We start from the raw sequence: 16,522 nt of genomic DNA, 5'->3' as shown, positions 1-16,522 counted from the left end.
CAGGCAAAAAAAAATGTTTTCTATAGTGAGTGTGCGATATAGGAAAAAAGTACACTCACATTTCGGTAGTCTTCATCTTGACTCTTTATTGGGTGCAGTAGTTGAACTTCGGCTGTGTGTTCTCCGATCACTGGAAGTAGCTACTTCCAGTGATCTGAGAACACACAGCCGAAGTTCAACTACTGCACCCAATAAAGAGTCAAGATGAAGACTACCGAAATGTGAGTGTACTTTTTTCCTATATCGCACACTCACTATAGAAGATTACGTTGTGTGGTGGGATACCTATAACATAGGACTGTTACATGCCAAAGAAGTGGGAGTTGGCGGTATCCACGGTGTTTGCTCAAGATTGAGCTATTTTAGGTCCGAGGCCAGACATTGCGCTTTGTTTAAAAAAAAATGTTTGACATAGAAATGTTAAATTTAAGGGGGGTTCTCCAAGATGATGAAAGGGCACTATGCTATATATATATATATATATATATATATATATATATATATATATATATATATATAATCAGTTCCTTAAATGCTAATCTTGAGGAGAGTGATATTTATATGGACTGTAGACAATAGACAAGGTTTTCCTTAGAGGTAGTGTTTCTCCTTGTGGAGACTGCCAACTAGCACAGAATGTCTGCCAGTGCTGTCTGGGAAAAATATATGCAAATTAGCTCTATTAATATGGACAAGGGTAGTATGCTATAAAAATGCATTCCCTGTCTATTGTACCGAAGTGATCATGCATCTAAGGACTAAACTGCTAAATGGTAAAATGAAATGAATGAAAAAACATGAAAACTGCAGCAAACCTGCACGTTCCAGAGAAACTCTCTAAAACAAGAATCTTTCACAATGTCTTGCTAGATTTTTCAGACAAAAAAAAGATGAAGTGACAAACCACTGGTTGGATACCACTGACATATCTAATGTGGCCATGTACACACCATCGTGTAAGTGCCAGGGCACCAGTTGTAGTGCTGTATAAATTCTCTTTGTGGACAGACAAGCAAACAGATTCATCATTTCATTGGTCCACACATTGTAAAAGTGGGATAGATGTGTCTATTATTCTAAGTCAAACTCTGTCCTAGCGGAGGAACTGGAATTGAATGGAAAAAAAGTGCTTATCCCTAACTGAGAGTAACAAAGCTTATTAAGAGTGATAAGATGCAATAAAGCAGTGTGCGCTCCATATATAATAATGTGAAAGATTTGTATAAATTCAGAGCAAAAGTCTATTAGCCAAGGCCTATAGACAGGAGATGCATCTTCTGGTGGGGGGAAAAAGTAACCCCTTCTAGCTTAGAGATCATGGTATAAATCCTATCCAATCCTATTCCTTATCTCTCAAACCAGATCACACAAACACTACATAAGCTGATCAATTATACACTTTACTTGTTCTTCCTCAGAAGAGGTTTCCCCCACCACTCTGGTCCTCGATAAAATACCAAAGTTCAGCTGGAAATGCTTTCTCAAGCCCTTAACCTACACTTTCTGGGGTCTAAGCACCTGAACGTACCCTTGCTGTACCGTGGATAGTAAAGCAGCACTAGTTGTCAGCCATAATCTGGCTGACTACTATGGGGTACAGCCCCACCATTCTAAGTATTCCTCCTTAGTGTAATACAGAATACTATAAAGGCAATTTGTTTTGCATTCTTCAGTACAAAGTCACAAAACTAAATGAGAGATTTCATCTTCCTAAAATAAAAAGACACAGTGACTACAACAAAACTCATTTACCTCCGAAAATGGAGAATAAAATCCTAAAAAAAAAAAAACAAAAAAAAAAAAAAAAACAGTATTCTCTGGAGCAATGTGAATTATATTGTACTTCTAGAAAAACATCACCAATACAATATGTCATTCTTTAAAAAAAACAAAAAAAACAACATATTTTGGCTCATTCTGAGTTTCACGCAAAGTCATGTGCTGCAAATAAAAATATACAGTATAAAAAAAACCTAAAATAAATTAGCAACCTAAAAACACTTAAACACACACTCACCCCAAAAAAAAATAAAAAATAATATATATATATATATATATTCTTGGCATCGGCTCCCTGACATTTAACACAGTTGGCACAGATATTTTGACAACCTGTATGTATATGTTATGATATGTAGCTTTTATGATATAATATACAATAAGGATGCCATAGAATAAATCATACAACTACAAATGATAGCGGGATTAACTGTACATTCTGCCCCCCGGTGGCCTAGGCTGCATTCAATAAACCCATCACAGGTCCCTTTTCTTTCGGGTGCGGAGACAACAACTCGGAAATGAACCCGTAGCAGACTTGTCTAGAAGGCCTTAAGCTCACAAACCATTATAACAGTTTACAGTCATAGCTGGCCATTAGTTAGAAACATGTCCTTCATTTTACATAAAGCTCAAACATATTTTCTTTTAAATTCTAATATTTACATGTTCCTTTTCATGCAAATGAAGACAAGTTGGTATTAAAAAAAAAATAATAATAGTACAGTTATACAATAAAGACATGCAAAGGTGTAAAACAGGAGTCATTAAAAACGTCGTTATAACTTTACATCAATCCATGTGTGTATACATAAATGTATCTACACATATATACACACAAATATAACCAATGTATTTACACAACTCAAAATGATATATACAGAAACATGTACACCAGTGGAATACAAAAAAAAATTTAAAAATAGAAAAAAAAAATTAAAAAAAAGGCAAAAAGAAAAAAACAAACATAACTCAAGAAGCAGTAGATTGGTGCAATATAAGAACGATAAAGAATTGTGTTCTTGAAGTAAAATTCACTGCACAGTGGATTGAACGGTGAAAATGTAGAGCATTTGGTGAAACAAGGCTTTTATTATGAGCAGTCTTCTGCTGTAAACATTGATATAGCAGCTGCTGGCTTCAGATGTATGTATGGTCACACATTCAGATAACTGGAATTAGATATCAGTCACTAGTATTCCATTGAGGTGGTCGATTCCTTCCATCCCGACAGTGCTCTGGCTGCTCCGGTAGGCATCAGGTGGATTTCTGACCGCGAGCCTTCCCCCATCATTAATAGTCTTTCACTGGAGCCAGCTCTGGCACTAGATTCACTGTGATGTTTTTATACAACTTGTCTATGATGATATTTGGAGCGTATATCAAATTATTTAACCCATCTAGGTACTGACGTTCTTTAGAATATCGTAGCAATTTGTACCTGGTCAGAGGAGAGAAAAGGGTTACTACCTGGCATCAGTGTGCATGAGTTCGCTTAGACAAGAGAGTCAAGAGTAAATAAAAACGGATAGTGCTTTTATAGACTTATAAAAGTGCTATGATGGTGGGTGCCAAATTACAGATTGGGTTGAAAAGAGCAACAACTCCTATATGTAAAATAGGATCTCTATCTGACTGGCCAACATCATGCTGACGTACCTGTGTACTGATAGAAGTCATTACATATCTTTATAGGGCTTGTAGCTTTAGCTCTCTAGAACTAAGTTCTGAATTCTAGGGATATACAAACTCAAAATGGATATTCTGGCTTCTAAAAGTGGAATTAGTCGCTACGATTTAGTCATTATGTTCAATAAATAAACGGCACGTTCTTTAGCTTCAGCTGGTGCAGACGGCAGGTAGCAAATGAACTTATACTATATCTGTATCAGAAAAACTGAGCTCCAACCAATATAAAGATATCTATATAAATATAAGGGACACTTTGGTCAGAAAGGGCAAAGTATTCATAGACCTTTCATAATTATAGTTAACTACTAAACTAATGCACTGCACCTTGGAGGAACGGAGGGTATGTTTTACAAAAAGGTGCCTCTCTGAGTATAGGCCCTCTGCTTCTCTGTACTAGAGGCCTGATCAGTGCCAATGGAGAGCACAGGAGGCCTTAGTACCCACAAACTGTGACTTTATAAAATACGCACAGAATTTTTACCTATTAAAATAGAAAAATAAGTTTAATGATACTTACCGGCCTAAGAACTGCACTTCTCCTCTATGATGATGAGGAATTGACTTGTATTTCCCAAGGTCTCCATCTGGTCTAGAGACATTGAAGCCAGCATAATGTACCCTGAATTCATAAATACAAATAAATAGACAAATTAATTGATCTGTCCATAAATCAGCTGTCTTGTGTCACTTTAAGGAGCACATATTTTTTGCTACATGCCTCCCAATGCTGTAAAGAAAAAAATTGGATACCCGCGTCCCCTGATCCCCAGTGGCTGCAATTGTGAAGTCTTCTGGTCCCTGCAGCTATCCTTGTCTTCCTGCTTCCAATGACATTTGTACAGCAGAGATGGGGCACATATAAACATACCGCCTACATAAAACATCATTGGAAGAGAGTAGAAGCAGGGACTGAAAGGCTTCGGACTGGCAGAGGAAGAGGATCAAGAAGCGGAGTATGCAATTAGTTTTTACTGCATCAGGAGGCATATTAAAGGTTAAAGGGAATTCCTGTATGCTAATATTTTAAGGACAATTTAAGACACATATATATATATATATATATATATATATATATATATATATATATATATATATATATATATATATGAGAGAGAGAGAGAGATACATATATCAGACACATACGCTATTCTAATTTATTTTTTTTAACAAATAAAGTGTAAATAACGCAACTGTGGTTCTCACAGCAGGGTCAATTGTCAAGCTTGACTACAATTTTTAAAGGAAAAACATTTTCCGCAACTTTATACTTTACTAATAGCAAAACCACTTCCTGTTACAATAAAATAAGCACCAAAAATAATCCTGCAGAGCTACTGGGAATTTTAACTATAGCAGCTGCCTTTTGGAGTAGGCCACTGATCCAATAATTGGCAAAGGTCGAGTGTCTGAACTTGCCTGTAGCCCGACAAGGCCATTTTGGGTACTGTTATAACTTGCAAAGAGATAATATCACTATATGTGCCTTAAATAAAATACAAGATGTTGTAAGTTTAATTATAGGATGAGTAATACATGGTTCTGTTCCAATGCTGCATAGTGTGAGTGACTGGCATATCTATAATACATAAGGATTAAGGCCATGTTCCCATTTTGTAAGACACCAGCCGTGTGAACTGACAAGTCAGTTTTTTTGCGGCGCCGCTAAGGATCCCGGCCGGAGTGTATAACATGTGTATACACTCTGGCCAGAATTCCATAGATGGCAGCAGCACTATGTAAGTTCCGTAGTAATCACGGCCTTTGTTGCAAATCGGCAACAGCCGTGATTATTACGAAACTTATGTAGTGTGAACATAACCTAAAAGTAAAATGCAATTGTACCATGTAGTTGTTTCTGTCAGTGACACATTGTAGGAGGGCCATGAACCAGTGTCCTTATAGAAGTCTACTCACCTGTTCCACAAATCGTCATCTTCACCTCCCCAGCCCCAGAATGCATTTGGAAATCCATTGATCTTTCTGAACTGCTCCACAGTCAGACCACTCACACCACCAAAGAACTCGTTGTATGGTAGACTAAAAGACATAAGGAGGTGAGCCGTGTCACTTAGCAGTACACAGAACACACATGACCATCTTGCCTATATTTAGTAATCATCTAACTTTACCAAATATCCCAGCTAATAGACTCTTTACCAAGTAGTAACGGCTTACCATCACGTGAAAAGGAAGGCCCATAAGGAAATAAAAGACAAACGTATATCAATATGAAACTATACCTGATGACTAGGGAAACAGACATGTAAAATATTGGCCCAGATTTAATCACAATTGTGTAATTCTTAGACTGTGGCCTTAGGCTGTATATGTCTAGGAAACAGACTGAAGTGGTCCAGTAATGACTACATTCCATCTATTTAAGTCAACAGAAGGAGTATGCCACTGTACATGTTGGAATACCTGACATACTGGAGACGAAACCTGAAAACATGATGTGTATGAGGCCTAACAAAACAAGTCCTCAATATCTACTAAGTCACATCCCAGACTGTAGAAATAACATCTTACAATTGCCTTTATAGCATCATGGTGTGAATGATATAGCGGTCTACAATGTAGCAGTTTCTGATTTATCCATTATTTATAGCTGTGCTCTTTACCTTCCAGATAAGAACAAAAGCGGCGTCTAAATACAGTCACATACGTTAGGACTCGCCCTCTGAGAGCGGATCCCCCGTCGTGCTTTCATCACAGCTTGCTGCCTTCCCTACCCCGGTGTGTACGGTAACTCTACATTTATCATCTCTTCATGAAGTTCACTTATTTCCCTGCTATAATTTCATACTAAGTAGAGCAATCCCTCAACAGGATATATGGCAAGGTTTACTTTTGGTTGAAACTTCCCTTTGGAACCAATGATTCCTAAGTAAAAGGTTCAGGTTTTTGGTCTTAAGATGTAAAACATATCTCCCAGCATTGCTGCCAACCATCAAAAACAATGTTGCATTTTCAGTTGCTTTTAGGTCTTTTTTGAGGCTATTCATATTCCAGGTTCTCAGGCAGCAACCAATGCTTTGGAGATACTACATGTTCTTCATTGCTGCATAAAGTGGCAGTCATTCTGGGACCTGGTTGCAGTGTAGTTAACTAAATGCTCAATTTCTGTTAGCCAAACATGTGTTGTAAGCTGCTGACCGACAGCTCTGATGGTGGCTCATCTCACAGAGAACAAAAGGTTCAGACAGTTGAAATACAATATGTCCAAACCTTCTCTTCTCCGTTATCTCTCAGGGAAGAGTTAGGAGGCCACCATATACTTCAGAGCATTTGCTGAACCCGCAGAAGTCAGAGGGTACAGCTGACTTTTAGCTAAAGTCAGTAGGACCATCCAACTGACCGACGAAGATGGAGGAGAGAAAGGTCGAGCATGTTGGATTTCAATTGCCTGACCCCATTTGTTTTCAGAGTGATAAGCCACTACCACAGCTCTCTGGCAGCAACTTACTCCTCCTCTTTCTACTGAGGACATATGAACATTCAGCTCTCTCTACTCATCTCCACTTCATGTGTGTGGGGAGATTGGGAGTGACAGCTGTCAGACGAATTACCGAGAGTTATTACAGGCATATGGCAGTCTTAAGGAGGTTGGCCACAATATAGTTAAATAGTTCAGTGTATAATATTATTAAGTGTACTCACTGTATATACTAACAGCAGCTCCCTGTGTACCTCATAGAGGTAAAATCAGACTCCCCTCCCCCAGGATGGGCTGCCCTGCTCTGTGGTGAGTCTGTCCATAACATGAACGACATGGAGGAGCATGTGACCATGACCCACCCCCAGTGTCCACCACTGAACCTGTATATGCCTATGGAGGACACTAGGGGTGGTGCATGGTCACATGTTCCTCCATGCTGGTCATCTTATTGAATTATCACAGAGCAGGACAGGACATACAGCAGCTGATAAGTATTGAAGGAGTCACACTTTTTAACTAGAAGTAAACTACAAATATCTGGCACTTTCTAATACCAGTAGATTAGAAAGATTTTTTTTTCTGCTGAACTACCCCTTTAAAGAAAACACCATTGACTATTAGGCTTGCCTATAATATACATTATACAAACTATCTGCCGTGCACTGTACACGTTTCTGTGTACACAGCTGTCAAGCAAGTCTTTTTAGATAAAAAGGAAGAAAGGATTGAGACACAAAGGAGTCATCCATCTCATCTAAACAGACGCAAGGAAGAAAAGATCTCCTATACACGATGTGGAGGGGGCCTTAGATTTGTATGAGCCAGGATCCAAGAAGTAATGAATGAACAACATGATTAACAAAAACGTAACGGCCACCGCACAGGACACACAGACTGCTGAAAGGCAAACAGTCCTTGTCAGTGGATGATTATTAGGCTCGGTTCACATCATGTTAAAGCGTACCTGTCATTAGAACAAACTTCTGACATGTTATAGCTACAAGTGTGTATTTTTGGGTGTCCACGTGCTGAGATCCCCCCGATCACATGAACAAAGGGGCAGAGGTGCTTAGCAGCATGTGCTTTGCCCCTTTATCTCCGCTCTCAATGCCAATGTTGCAATTGATGAAAACGTCTGGTACCCCCACCGGTCCCCACTGATGCAAACTTCTGATGAGTGGTTATTACATGTCAGAAGTCTGTTCTAATGACAGGAACGCTTTAAAGTCCTACGGCTGCTGCATATGCCAAACACATCCATAGGGTGTCATTCATCTGGGTGTCAGGAGAGTGCCTCTGTGGTGTATGTGGGGCCCATACACATTGGTAAAGCTTTTCTTTGCTCTGCATGGCATTGTAGACTGTTATTATATACAAAAGCATCCTTAAACATAGGTGCTTAAGATCTAAGACCTAAACACCTGTATACAGCTGAGCCTTTCACTGGAGGTATGTATACTCCAGATATATACTTTAAACACTGGGCCCAATCATAATACGCCTAGAGCCTTGATGAAGTATAAAAAAAAAAAAAAAACTACTTACATGTACATATACTTGTCAAGTTTTGTAGCAAAGTGACGTGGCATTTCCCCACATCCATAGTAATTTCTATCGTTTTCAGGAATGTGATCCACATCATGGAAAATGACGCAATCCCACTTTCGATCCTTCATGGCTTCTTTGAACCCGACATTAAACAACATGGCTCGATTAAATGTCTGAGTACCAGCCTGCAAGCAAACAATACGGTGAAAGGGGAATACATAGAAAGAGTCATCACCACTTAGTCATGGCGGCCATTTAAGTACGTTTCCACCAATTTTACTCACACCTTATCTGAAATAAAGCCGTTGTTTGTCTATATGGACACTCTGTGCCTTTATAGAACCAATACCTGCCCATTTATAGCACCAATCTCGCTTTTTTTTTTTTTTTTTTTTTTGCCATTACACTATACAATATTAACTATTGAATATATTTACTTTTTTTTTCATCTGTAAAAAGAAAAAAAAAGTAAATTAAATGACAGAAGAAACCCCTTTACATGGAACAATCAGCACAGTGACCAGTAAGCAGGAGTAAATGCCAAAATAATCCGAAATTTTCCCTTCCTTTTAAGTGTTTCACTGGTGGAAGCTGCCGGCTGCCTGAGCACACACAACCCCACCCCACCGGTATGCACACATGGCACCCTCCCAGCAGAGAGGGCTCAGATGTCACTCCTTCCAGCATTAGGTGACTCTTCCTGTTTTAGCTCTAGAACAGGAAGAGGCATCAGGACTGGTCATCTTGACGTGTGACACACCCTGGTGCTGCCCAGAGGGCAAGAAAGCAATGAGCCGGGTCATGGGACTTAGGGAGAGTCAATAGACTGGAATGTATAAAGTCACTCAAAGTATCAGCGGAAAGTCCTTACCAATTACAATGCAAACATGACATAAGAAAAGTTAATTATAGATTTTTTTTTCTGCTTAAGGACACAATCACACCTGCAGGGCCTGCATTTATTTTCTGTATCAAAATCTGCAGCAGTTCCTGTATATGTTAATGTTCCCATAAAAACAAAATGTAATTTTATTACATTTAGGGGCCAATATATGGCATGTTGGAAATTATACTGAGGTGTATTGGACAATTAGTAGAGAAAGGCTACATTCCTCTCCGGGCAACATCTCTGCTTCTGCTAACAGGATTACGGTAAGAGTGAGGTAGTCTAATAGAAACCTATTCAGTATTTGGCATTTTAACATTTCTACCAGTAGATAGCACTACGAACAAAAACGTCAGTCAAAGAATGGGAGGAAAAAATTTTTTTGCGTTTACAAAGAATCCAACAGCTAAGACCGAGATCCTACATATGGGCAGTAGGTCAGTTTAGTACCTACCAGTCACAGGGGCTATTGGTCATATAGGTTCTCATCTGTATAGGTTTACTCCCACCAACACAGAAGATGGTTTTCCATGACATTTGCCTTAGTTGTGTATGTAAACGATGTGTGTGCCTAGGAGCTATCGGACTGCAGCCTGTACGTAAGTGCATACACTGTGTACAGCAGCGGTGTATATTGGTGCTGCATATCAGGCTAGAGATGCCGGGGAGCTTATTTCAAGTCAACAAGAGCCAGAACTGTCCTGAAGGACTATGGCTAACCCTAATGATCACCAATACAATGGACATCCGGCTCCGGCAAATAAAGCCATGGGTCACTGGGGGTAAAGGGCTTCCTTGTGATGGACTGATGACAGTCAGCTGCTGCTGCAACCTAGAGAGGACCCCTGGGCTGTCGATCAAGCCTTTCTATCAAGCCTAAATAATAAAGCTGCAGAAACAGAGAAGTTGTTGGTCAATCAGGGTTGCGGAAGAGGAACCTTTACTAGCTATTACTGGTAGTGATGTGATGGATTTCCCACCTGAAGGTGTTTTTCTGTACTGGTTAGTTACGCACAGTCTCCTCACAGGCACACGTGTGACAATGGCTCGGTTAGTATGAGAACTAAGGCTGGGTTCACACTATGTTTTTTTTTTTTTTTTTGATTGGTTTTGATCAGTTTTTCCATTGACTTCAATTATAAAAAAAAAAATCAGTTTTCTTTTTATGTACACAAAAATGTAGTCACTCATTTTTGTGTCTGTAAAAAAAAAAAAAAAAAAAAAGGATCCTTTTCTTTTTTTGTTTGTTATTTTTAAATAATGGAAGTCAATAGAAAAAAATGGATCAAAAAACGGATGCACACAAAGGCATCGTTTTTTTGCAAAAAAAATGGATGGAAAGAATGGATTGCAAAAACATAGTGTGAACCCAGCGTAACACTTTTTTTTTTTTTTTTTTTTTTTTTACTGTAAACTTGAGCAAGTCCCCTAGAGGGCTGAAACCTCAGACTGGAAGTGCGGCACCAAGAACTTGTCTTTCAGCATAAACCAGTCTACAATGAGCATTGGGAGCAGGTTCTCTTGTGCAGATTTCACCTGTATGCCATCATTTCCAGCTCTCCCTCCACTGCCTGCTCAGAACTTATGCAAAACAAATGACAAAAATGTCAGTGTATATCTATACATCTATCTATAGACGGAATGGTTACAAGGAAGGAATGAGACCAGGAAGACCGAGCAAGAGAGTCCCTAACAATGGAGATGTGAATCACGCTGTCACAACACCACCAGATTAAAGGACATCTCCTTCCAAACTGCTGAGAACTTGTTTCCTACAATATACATTACAACTCTCCCAAAGACCCCACTAATGAAATCTGCAGCCCCCTCCATGCACTTAATAAGTAACTAGAACTGGGGTTGAGGACCTTATCCAACACTTTAATGTCTGTGGGAGTTGCATTTTTAAGGCCACACCCTTTCCTTTTAAGCCACACCCCTCACCATGTGACCCACAAGACCGAGATTTCTATGTGGTCTCTGTTTCAGATGTTACTGTGTATTAACTAATATAGTGGTTCCAGTATCTCCTGTAGACAGTATAGTGCCACACCTACAATACACCACTGTGGGCTGGAGAATTAGGCCATACTGCCAGTAAATACGTCAAGTCAGTATTTTTTATCATTGCTGCTATCACGACTTGTGCCTCCTTGCCCTATATGTGCAGCTCTTACATAATAATCACCTGAGGATTTCATGACCTCAGCAGCAGTGCAGTAAATAGATTCCTTATCTATACGTCTATCTAGACACACGATTCTCGAGAACAGGTCCAGCCTTATGTACTTGTAAATCACACCTCGTGCTCACACACCAGCATAGTGACGACAGCGCTTTATAGTCAGTTTATCAGCTTCTATCCTAGCCAAGCCTATATATTACCTATGTAGAGTCAATAATTGTATCTTTTTATTCACATACATGTGACTCACATAGATGACTTGCCTTAAACGTTTTCAAATATGAAATATTTAACAGAGCATTGCCTGAGAAATCAGTCTCCTCCCCTGGGGTTTATATCAGTTAACTTAAAGGAGTACTCCGATAGTGTCAGAAAGTTATAAAGATTTGCATTTCACTTTTAATTAAAAATGTCAAGCCTTCCAGTACTTCACATCTGTTGTATGCTCTGCAGGAAGTGGTGAACTATTTCCAGATTGAAATATTGCTCTCTGCAACCACTTCTTTCCATAACAGAAGTGTCCTGTACTTTTCTTGTCCCAGACAGAAGTTGCAGTAGAGAGCACAGTGTAAGCCTGGAAAGACCACTACCAGCAGGGCCTACAGCAGCTGATAAGCACTGGAAGACTTAAGATTAGATATGAGCAAATATACAGTAATAAGGAAGCAAAGCGCATTGTTATCTCTGCAATCCAGTCATCAGCCTGCTGCCTCATAGCTCAATGCCGCTCCTCCCTGGATGCTGGGAAAAGATAGATCAAGCCCGGGGTAACGTCTCCCAGAACTGGATCCAACTTTTCCCAGCATCCAGGGCCAGTGAGTTATAAGGCAGTCAGCTGATGAGCGGATTGCAGGGATAACAAAGCGCTTTGCTTCCTTATTACTGTAAATTCGCTATTTAAATAGAAGTTACAAATTTGTTTAACTTTTTTTCCTCCGGAGTACCCCTTTAAAAGCCACCATATAATGTTAAATAGTTCACTGAAATTACCCATCATGAAGCTTACCTGCTCAATGACATAGAAGGAGAACTCTAAGCGCTGCCTCTGCAGCATAGGGATCAGATGCCTGAAGAAGATGGGCAGGTGTTCATGGCGATTGCGGAATGGAATAAGAATTGCCACCTGTAACAGTAAGAAAGGTACAAGGGTTAGAGAACAAACTGTATGAAGGCTTTACATCAATACACTACAAAAATCATGATTACTGCACAAATTAATGGAAAAAAAAATGTTTAATTGTAACTTATTAGATATGTTATGTAGACATTGCTCTCTTTACAGGTATATGTAGTCAGGATATCACAAAGCACAGGCCCCCGCTGATGACATCATCTGACATTTCAATGAACCTTCCCTTTAAAGCCTAAAACTCAGCTTAATGATTTCCTGTGTGAACGATATCTATCTATCTTTATTGAGGGAGTAGGCAGGATGCGAGGACTGTGATAAAGAGGCGAGGGAAAGCAATGAATTCTGGAAATTGTAATACCGAGCAATAGCTTGACCAGGAAATACAACCAGGAAGTGTGGTCTGCCTTATTTAATTCACAAATGTAACTTATGTACTAATAACAGAAAAACTAGCACACTGAGTAAACACCCACAGTGAAGGGTAAATATAACTAGGCTATTAATTCAGATAAATAGAGTTTGTCTATAGTCGTGACTTACATCTAACAATCAGACCACATTTTATTAGCAATCAATAGAAAAATCGCTGTGGTATTAAAAAGTTTTACTTATAGGGGTTGTCCAGGACTAGAAACACAAAACATAGCTGCTTTCTTTTAGAACAGTGCCACACCTATCCTCACAGTTCCTTTAAAGTGAATGGAGCAGAGTTGTAATACCGCCCACAACCTGACCACAGGTGGGGTGCTATTTTTGGAGACGAAAAGCCATGTTTTTTTAATCCCGACCACTTAAATGTTTTTAGTAACTGTATGCACACAGCCACATGGCCAGTATTTGGGTAGCAGCTGAGCACTGCAGTGGGCATATGTTAAAGTATTTAACTCCTGTGCCTTTGAAGGAGGACTCATCACTCTTCCATGTAGACACCTGCTCTGCACATGCAGAAATAGGAAAGAAGCTATCAAGCACAAGGAAGGCTACAGGCAACATTTTGTCTGGTGAAATGAATTAGGCTCTGTTCACATCTGCAGTTCTGTTTTCATGCTTAATCAAAGGGAACAAAAAAAAAAGCGACTGACTGCACTGATTCTACTGGGATTTGTCAGGGTTACATCATATGGTAAGTATACACACTACAGATAATCTAGAAACTGGCAGCACAGATACATAAATATCTGTGCTGTCAGTTTCCAGGGCTGCATGAACGATACAACGATCAGCACTCGTTTGTGGCCTCTGACGAATGAAGTTGTGAAAAAGGACCCTAAGAAGTTGGGGCTCTGCAAGGCTGCCCCCATACACATAAGATTGAATTTAAGCAAACCCTGTAACAGGTTACTCTACTTAGCTTCTGGTGGAGGTTCATATTACCAAGGATACGTCCTAAGTGTCTGCAAATTCTGCGCAAGAGCCCTATCAAGATGAATAGGGCTCATGCACGGAACTCATAGGTACTTAGGAGATTTCCAAAGCATCCAAACTCCTGCCAGCAGCTGCGTCTGCACACAGAAGTATAGACAGCTGTGGCAGGTACGCTTTCATTTATATGCAAGGCTCTATAGACTGTTACATCCGGTTACAAACACATGTATCTTCTGCGGGACTATATGATATGTGCTGAGAAAAAAAAACAAAAAACAAACAATGTTTATTCAAAACCATGACAATATTTTCTACCAAGTTTTAACACAATACACAGGGGGAGATTTAGTAAGGATGGTCTTTATTGCCCATAGCAACTAATGACAGCTCGTCATGAGCTTAAAAAATGCAAGCTGAGCTGTGATTGGTTGCTATGGGCAACAATAATCATCCATACTGTAAAAATGCTCGATAAATCTCCCCCAGTGTCTTTATTTTTTATAGTCTGTCATAACAATCAGACTTTAACCAGTGATCTTCCTTTTCACTACCACAAACACTGTGCCAACTTGTTGCTATGAAAATACTAGGCAAGGCATCCTTAGCAACCAGTCTCAGTCTAGTCAGACCAAGATAAAATTGTCAGTGAACTGAGAAAAAATGGAATGCTTTTTTTCATGGTCAAACTCCCTGACCACAATTCCCATCATACCTGGATAACCAAAGCTTCATATTTGGCTGTCCAGATATGATGGGAATTGTGGTTTTGCAACAGCTGGAGGTCCAGAGTTTGACACCTGCGGTATAGACCATGCCTTTTACTTTTTATTCATCATTAAAAAAATATACAAGAGAGGTTCGTCCGGCGTTAGCTCATCCTTCCTATAAAGCTTCAGTCATATAGAAAATAATAAAAGCCTTATGCTTACCTGTCCACGCTTCCCAGTGTCTCTGGTGTCCCCCGCTGACTGCAAACGCTTCACTTCCAAAGATGGACTTCTCAGTAGTGGCAGCCTGCTTAGCCAATCACATGCTGTGGTGTAGTCCGGTCTCAGTCAGTGATTGGCTGAGCGAACTGTCACTCCCGAGATGAGTGCATCTCAGAAATGAGGGAAGTGTGCGCAGTCAGCAGGGGACACCAGAGATACCGCCAGCAAGACATCAGGGGACCATGGACAGGTAAGCATAGGATGTTTATTTTTTTTCTTTATGACCGCAGCTGTATAGTAAATGTTTGCTAACGCTGACAACCCATTTAATGTTCGTGGAAAGCCTTTTTTAGAACTAAAATCTCCATAATTCAAGGATTATTGTCTCCCAGGACCCAGATTAACATTCACACTTTGCGCAGGATAAAAAGAATATGACCGTTTTTTCCTACAGCCGAAACCGCAAAGTAATAGTCATTAAACGCCAGCCGTAAAAGCCACAAAACACAGATCTGCGTCTTCAATAATCCATTTTATGACCATGACTGTGACATCAAAAATCAGATTAAAGCAAAGACGGATCAAATGCTTATACTAAAACCTTCCCTGGATTATTAGAGGGGAATATGACAGATAAATGGCAAATTGTGTAAAGGCAATTTACTCTCATAAATTGCACAGTGCAAGAATAAACATCAATGCTAAATCTGGCTACTTGTAATACAAGACTTGTATGGGAGATCAGAAATGCAGTGACTGGGCATTACACATAGACAACAACATACAGTCACATTAACCGGCCACGTCAACATACAAGAGTTTGTAGCAGGAGCAACACAACTTCTCTCATAAGGAAAACCTATATTGTCAGGATCTTTGTACTGTCTGCAGAAAGCCACAAATTGCATCCAAAATTTCAATAGGTGGTAATGTTACTGGTGAATATGCTAAGTTTTGCAAACTTACTTACGTTAAGGGTGCCTTCACACCTACCGGATCCGCAGCGGACTAAATGAATGAACACAGCATTAAATCCGCACTGTAAAATCCGCTGCAGATCCGGTGTGTGAAAGCATCCTAAAGCAGAAGTATATATATATAGCAGTATAAAGTATTATTATTATTGTTTATTATTATTAATAACAATAATAATAATGTACAGATTGGTGTACATCTATTTTAGTTGATGTGGCGTGGATGAGTTGTCTGCCATCTTGACTCCTATTTCCCCTTTGATAAGATTTCCTACGGCTGCCTACATATTCCATGCCTCTGACTTTCCAGGGACAAAGAAGGCCAGGTCTCATTACTGCCTTCAAGTCCTGCCTCACCTTCTATCCTGTAAATTACTGGATTTATACAATCACAGGAAAAGAAAGTCAGGAGTAATAAAATGTGTGCATGCAGCTGAGCTGGGATGAAATAGATGGCATTGCAGATATACAAAAGGTGAAGTAGCTTTACATGGGAAAATAAAAAAAGCAGTGCTTCTTAAGGTATAAAGTAACACTGTCACCCCCTTTTTGCATTCTGACTTCTCATCATAGATGTAAAGGGTAAATTTAGC

At 39.6% G+C, this 16,522-nt stretch overlaps 1 protein-coding gene across 5 annotated transcripts in view; it reads right to left on the bottom strand.

Moving 5' to 3' along the window:
* Window positions 1-235: 235 nt before the first annotated feature.
* B4GALT6 (beta-1,4-galactosyltransferase 6) overlaps window positions 236-16,522 on the bottom strand; it is a 60,358-nt gene continuing 44,071 nt past the window's right edge. For 4 of the 5 annotated variants that reach the window (XM_069957663.1, XM_069957664.1, XM_069957665.1 and 1 more), the window contains exons 5-9: window positions 12,536-12,652; window positions 8,456-8,643; window positions 5,386-5,508; window positions 3,989-4,090; window positions 236-3,220 (exon numbers count right to left, since the gene is read on the bottom strand). In XM_069957663.1, the coding sequence (XP_069813764.1) occupies window positions 3,073-3,220; window positions 3,989-4,090; window positions 5,386-5,508; window positions 8,456-8,643; window positions 12,536-12,652 (678 nt within the window). In that variant the 3' untranslated portion in view covers window positions 236-3,072. Of the gene's footprint in view, window positions 3,221-3,988; window positions 4,091-5,385; window positions 5,509-8,455; window positions 8,644-12,535; window positions 12,653-14,955; window positions 15,021-16,522 lie in introns of those variants that run through there. The other variant, XM_069957667.1, reaches the window with a different exon arrangement.

The sequence above is a fragment of the Dendropsophus ebraccatus genome, chromosome 2 (assembly GCF_027789765.1).
Source record: "Dendropsophus ebraccatus isolate aDenEbr1 chromosome 2, aDenEbr1.pat, whole genome shotgun sequence".
Lineage (NCBI taxonomy): Eukaryota > Metazoa > Chordata > Amphibia > Anura > Hylidae > Dendropsophus > Dendropsophus ebraccatus.
The sequence above is the reverse complement of the archived record's forward strand: the minus strand, read 5'-3'. Positions and strand labels throughout refer to the sequence as shown.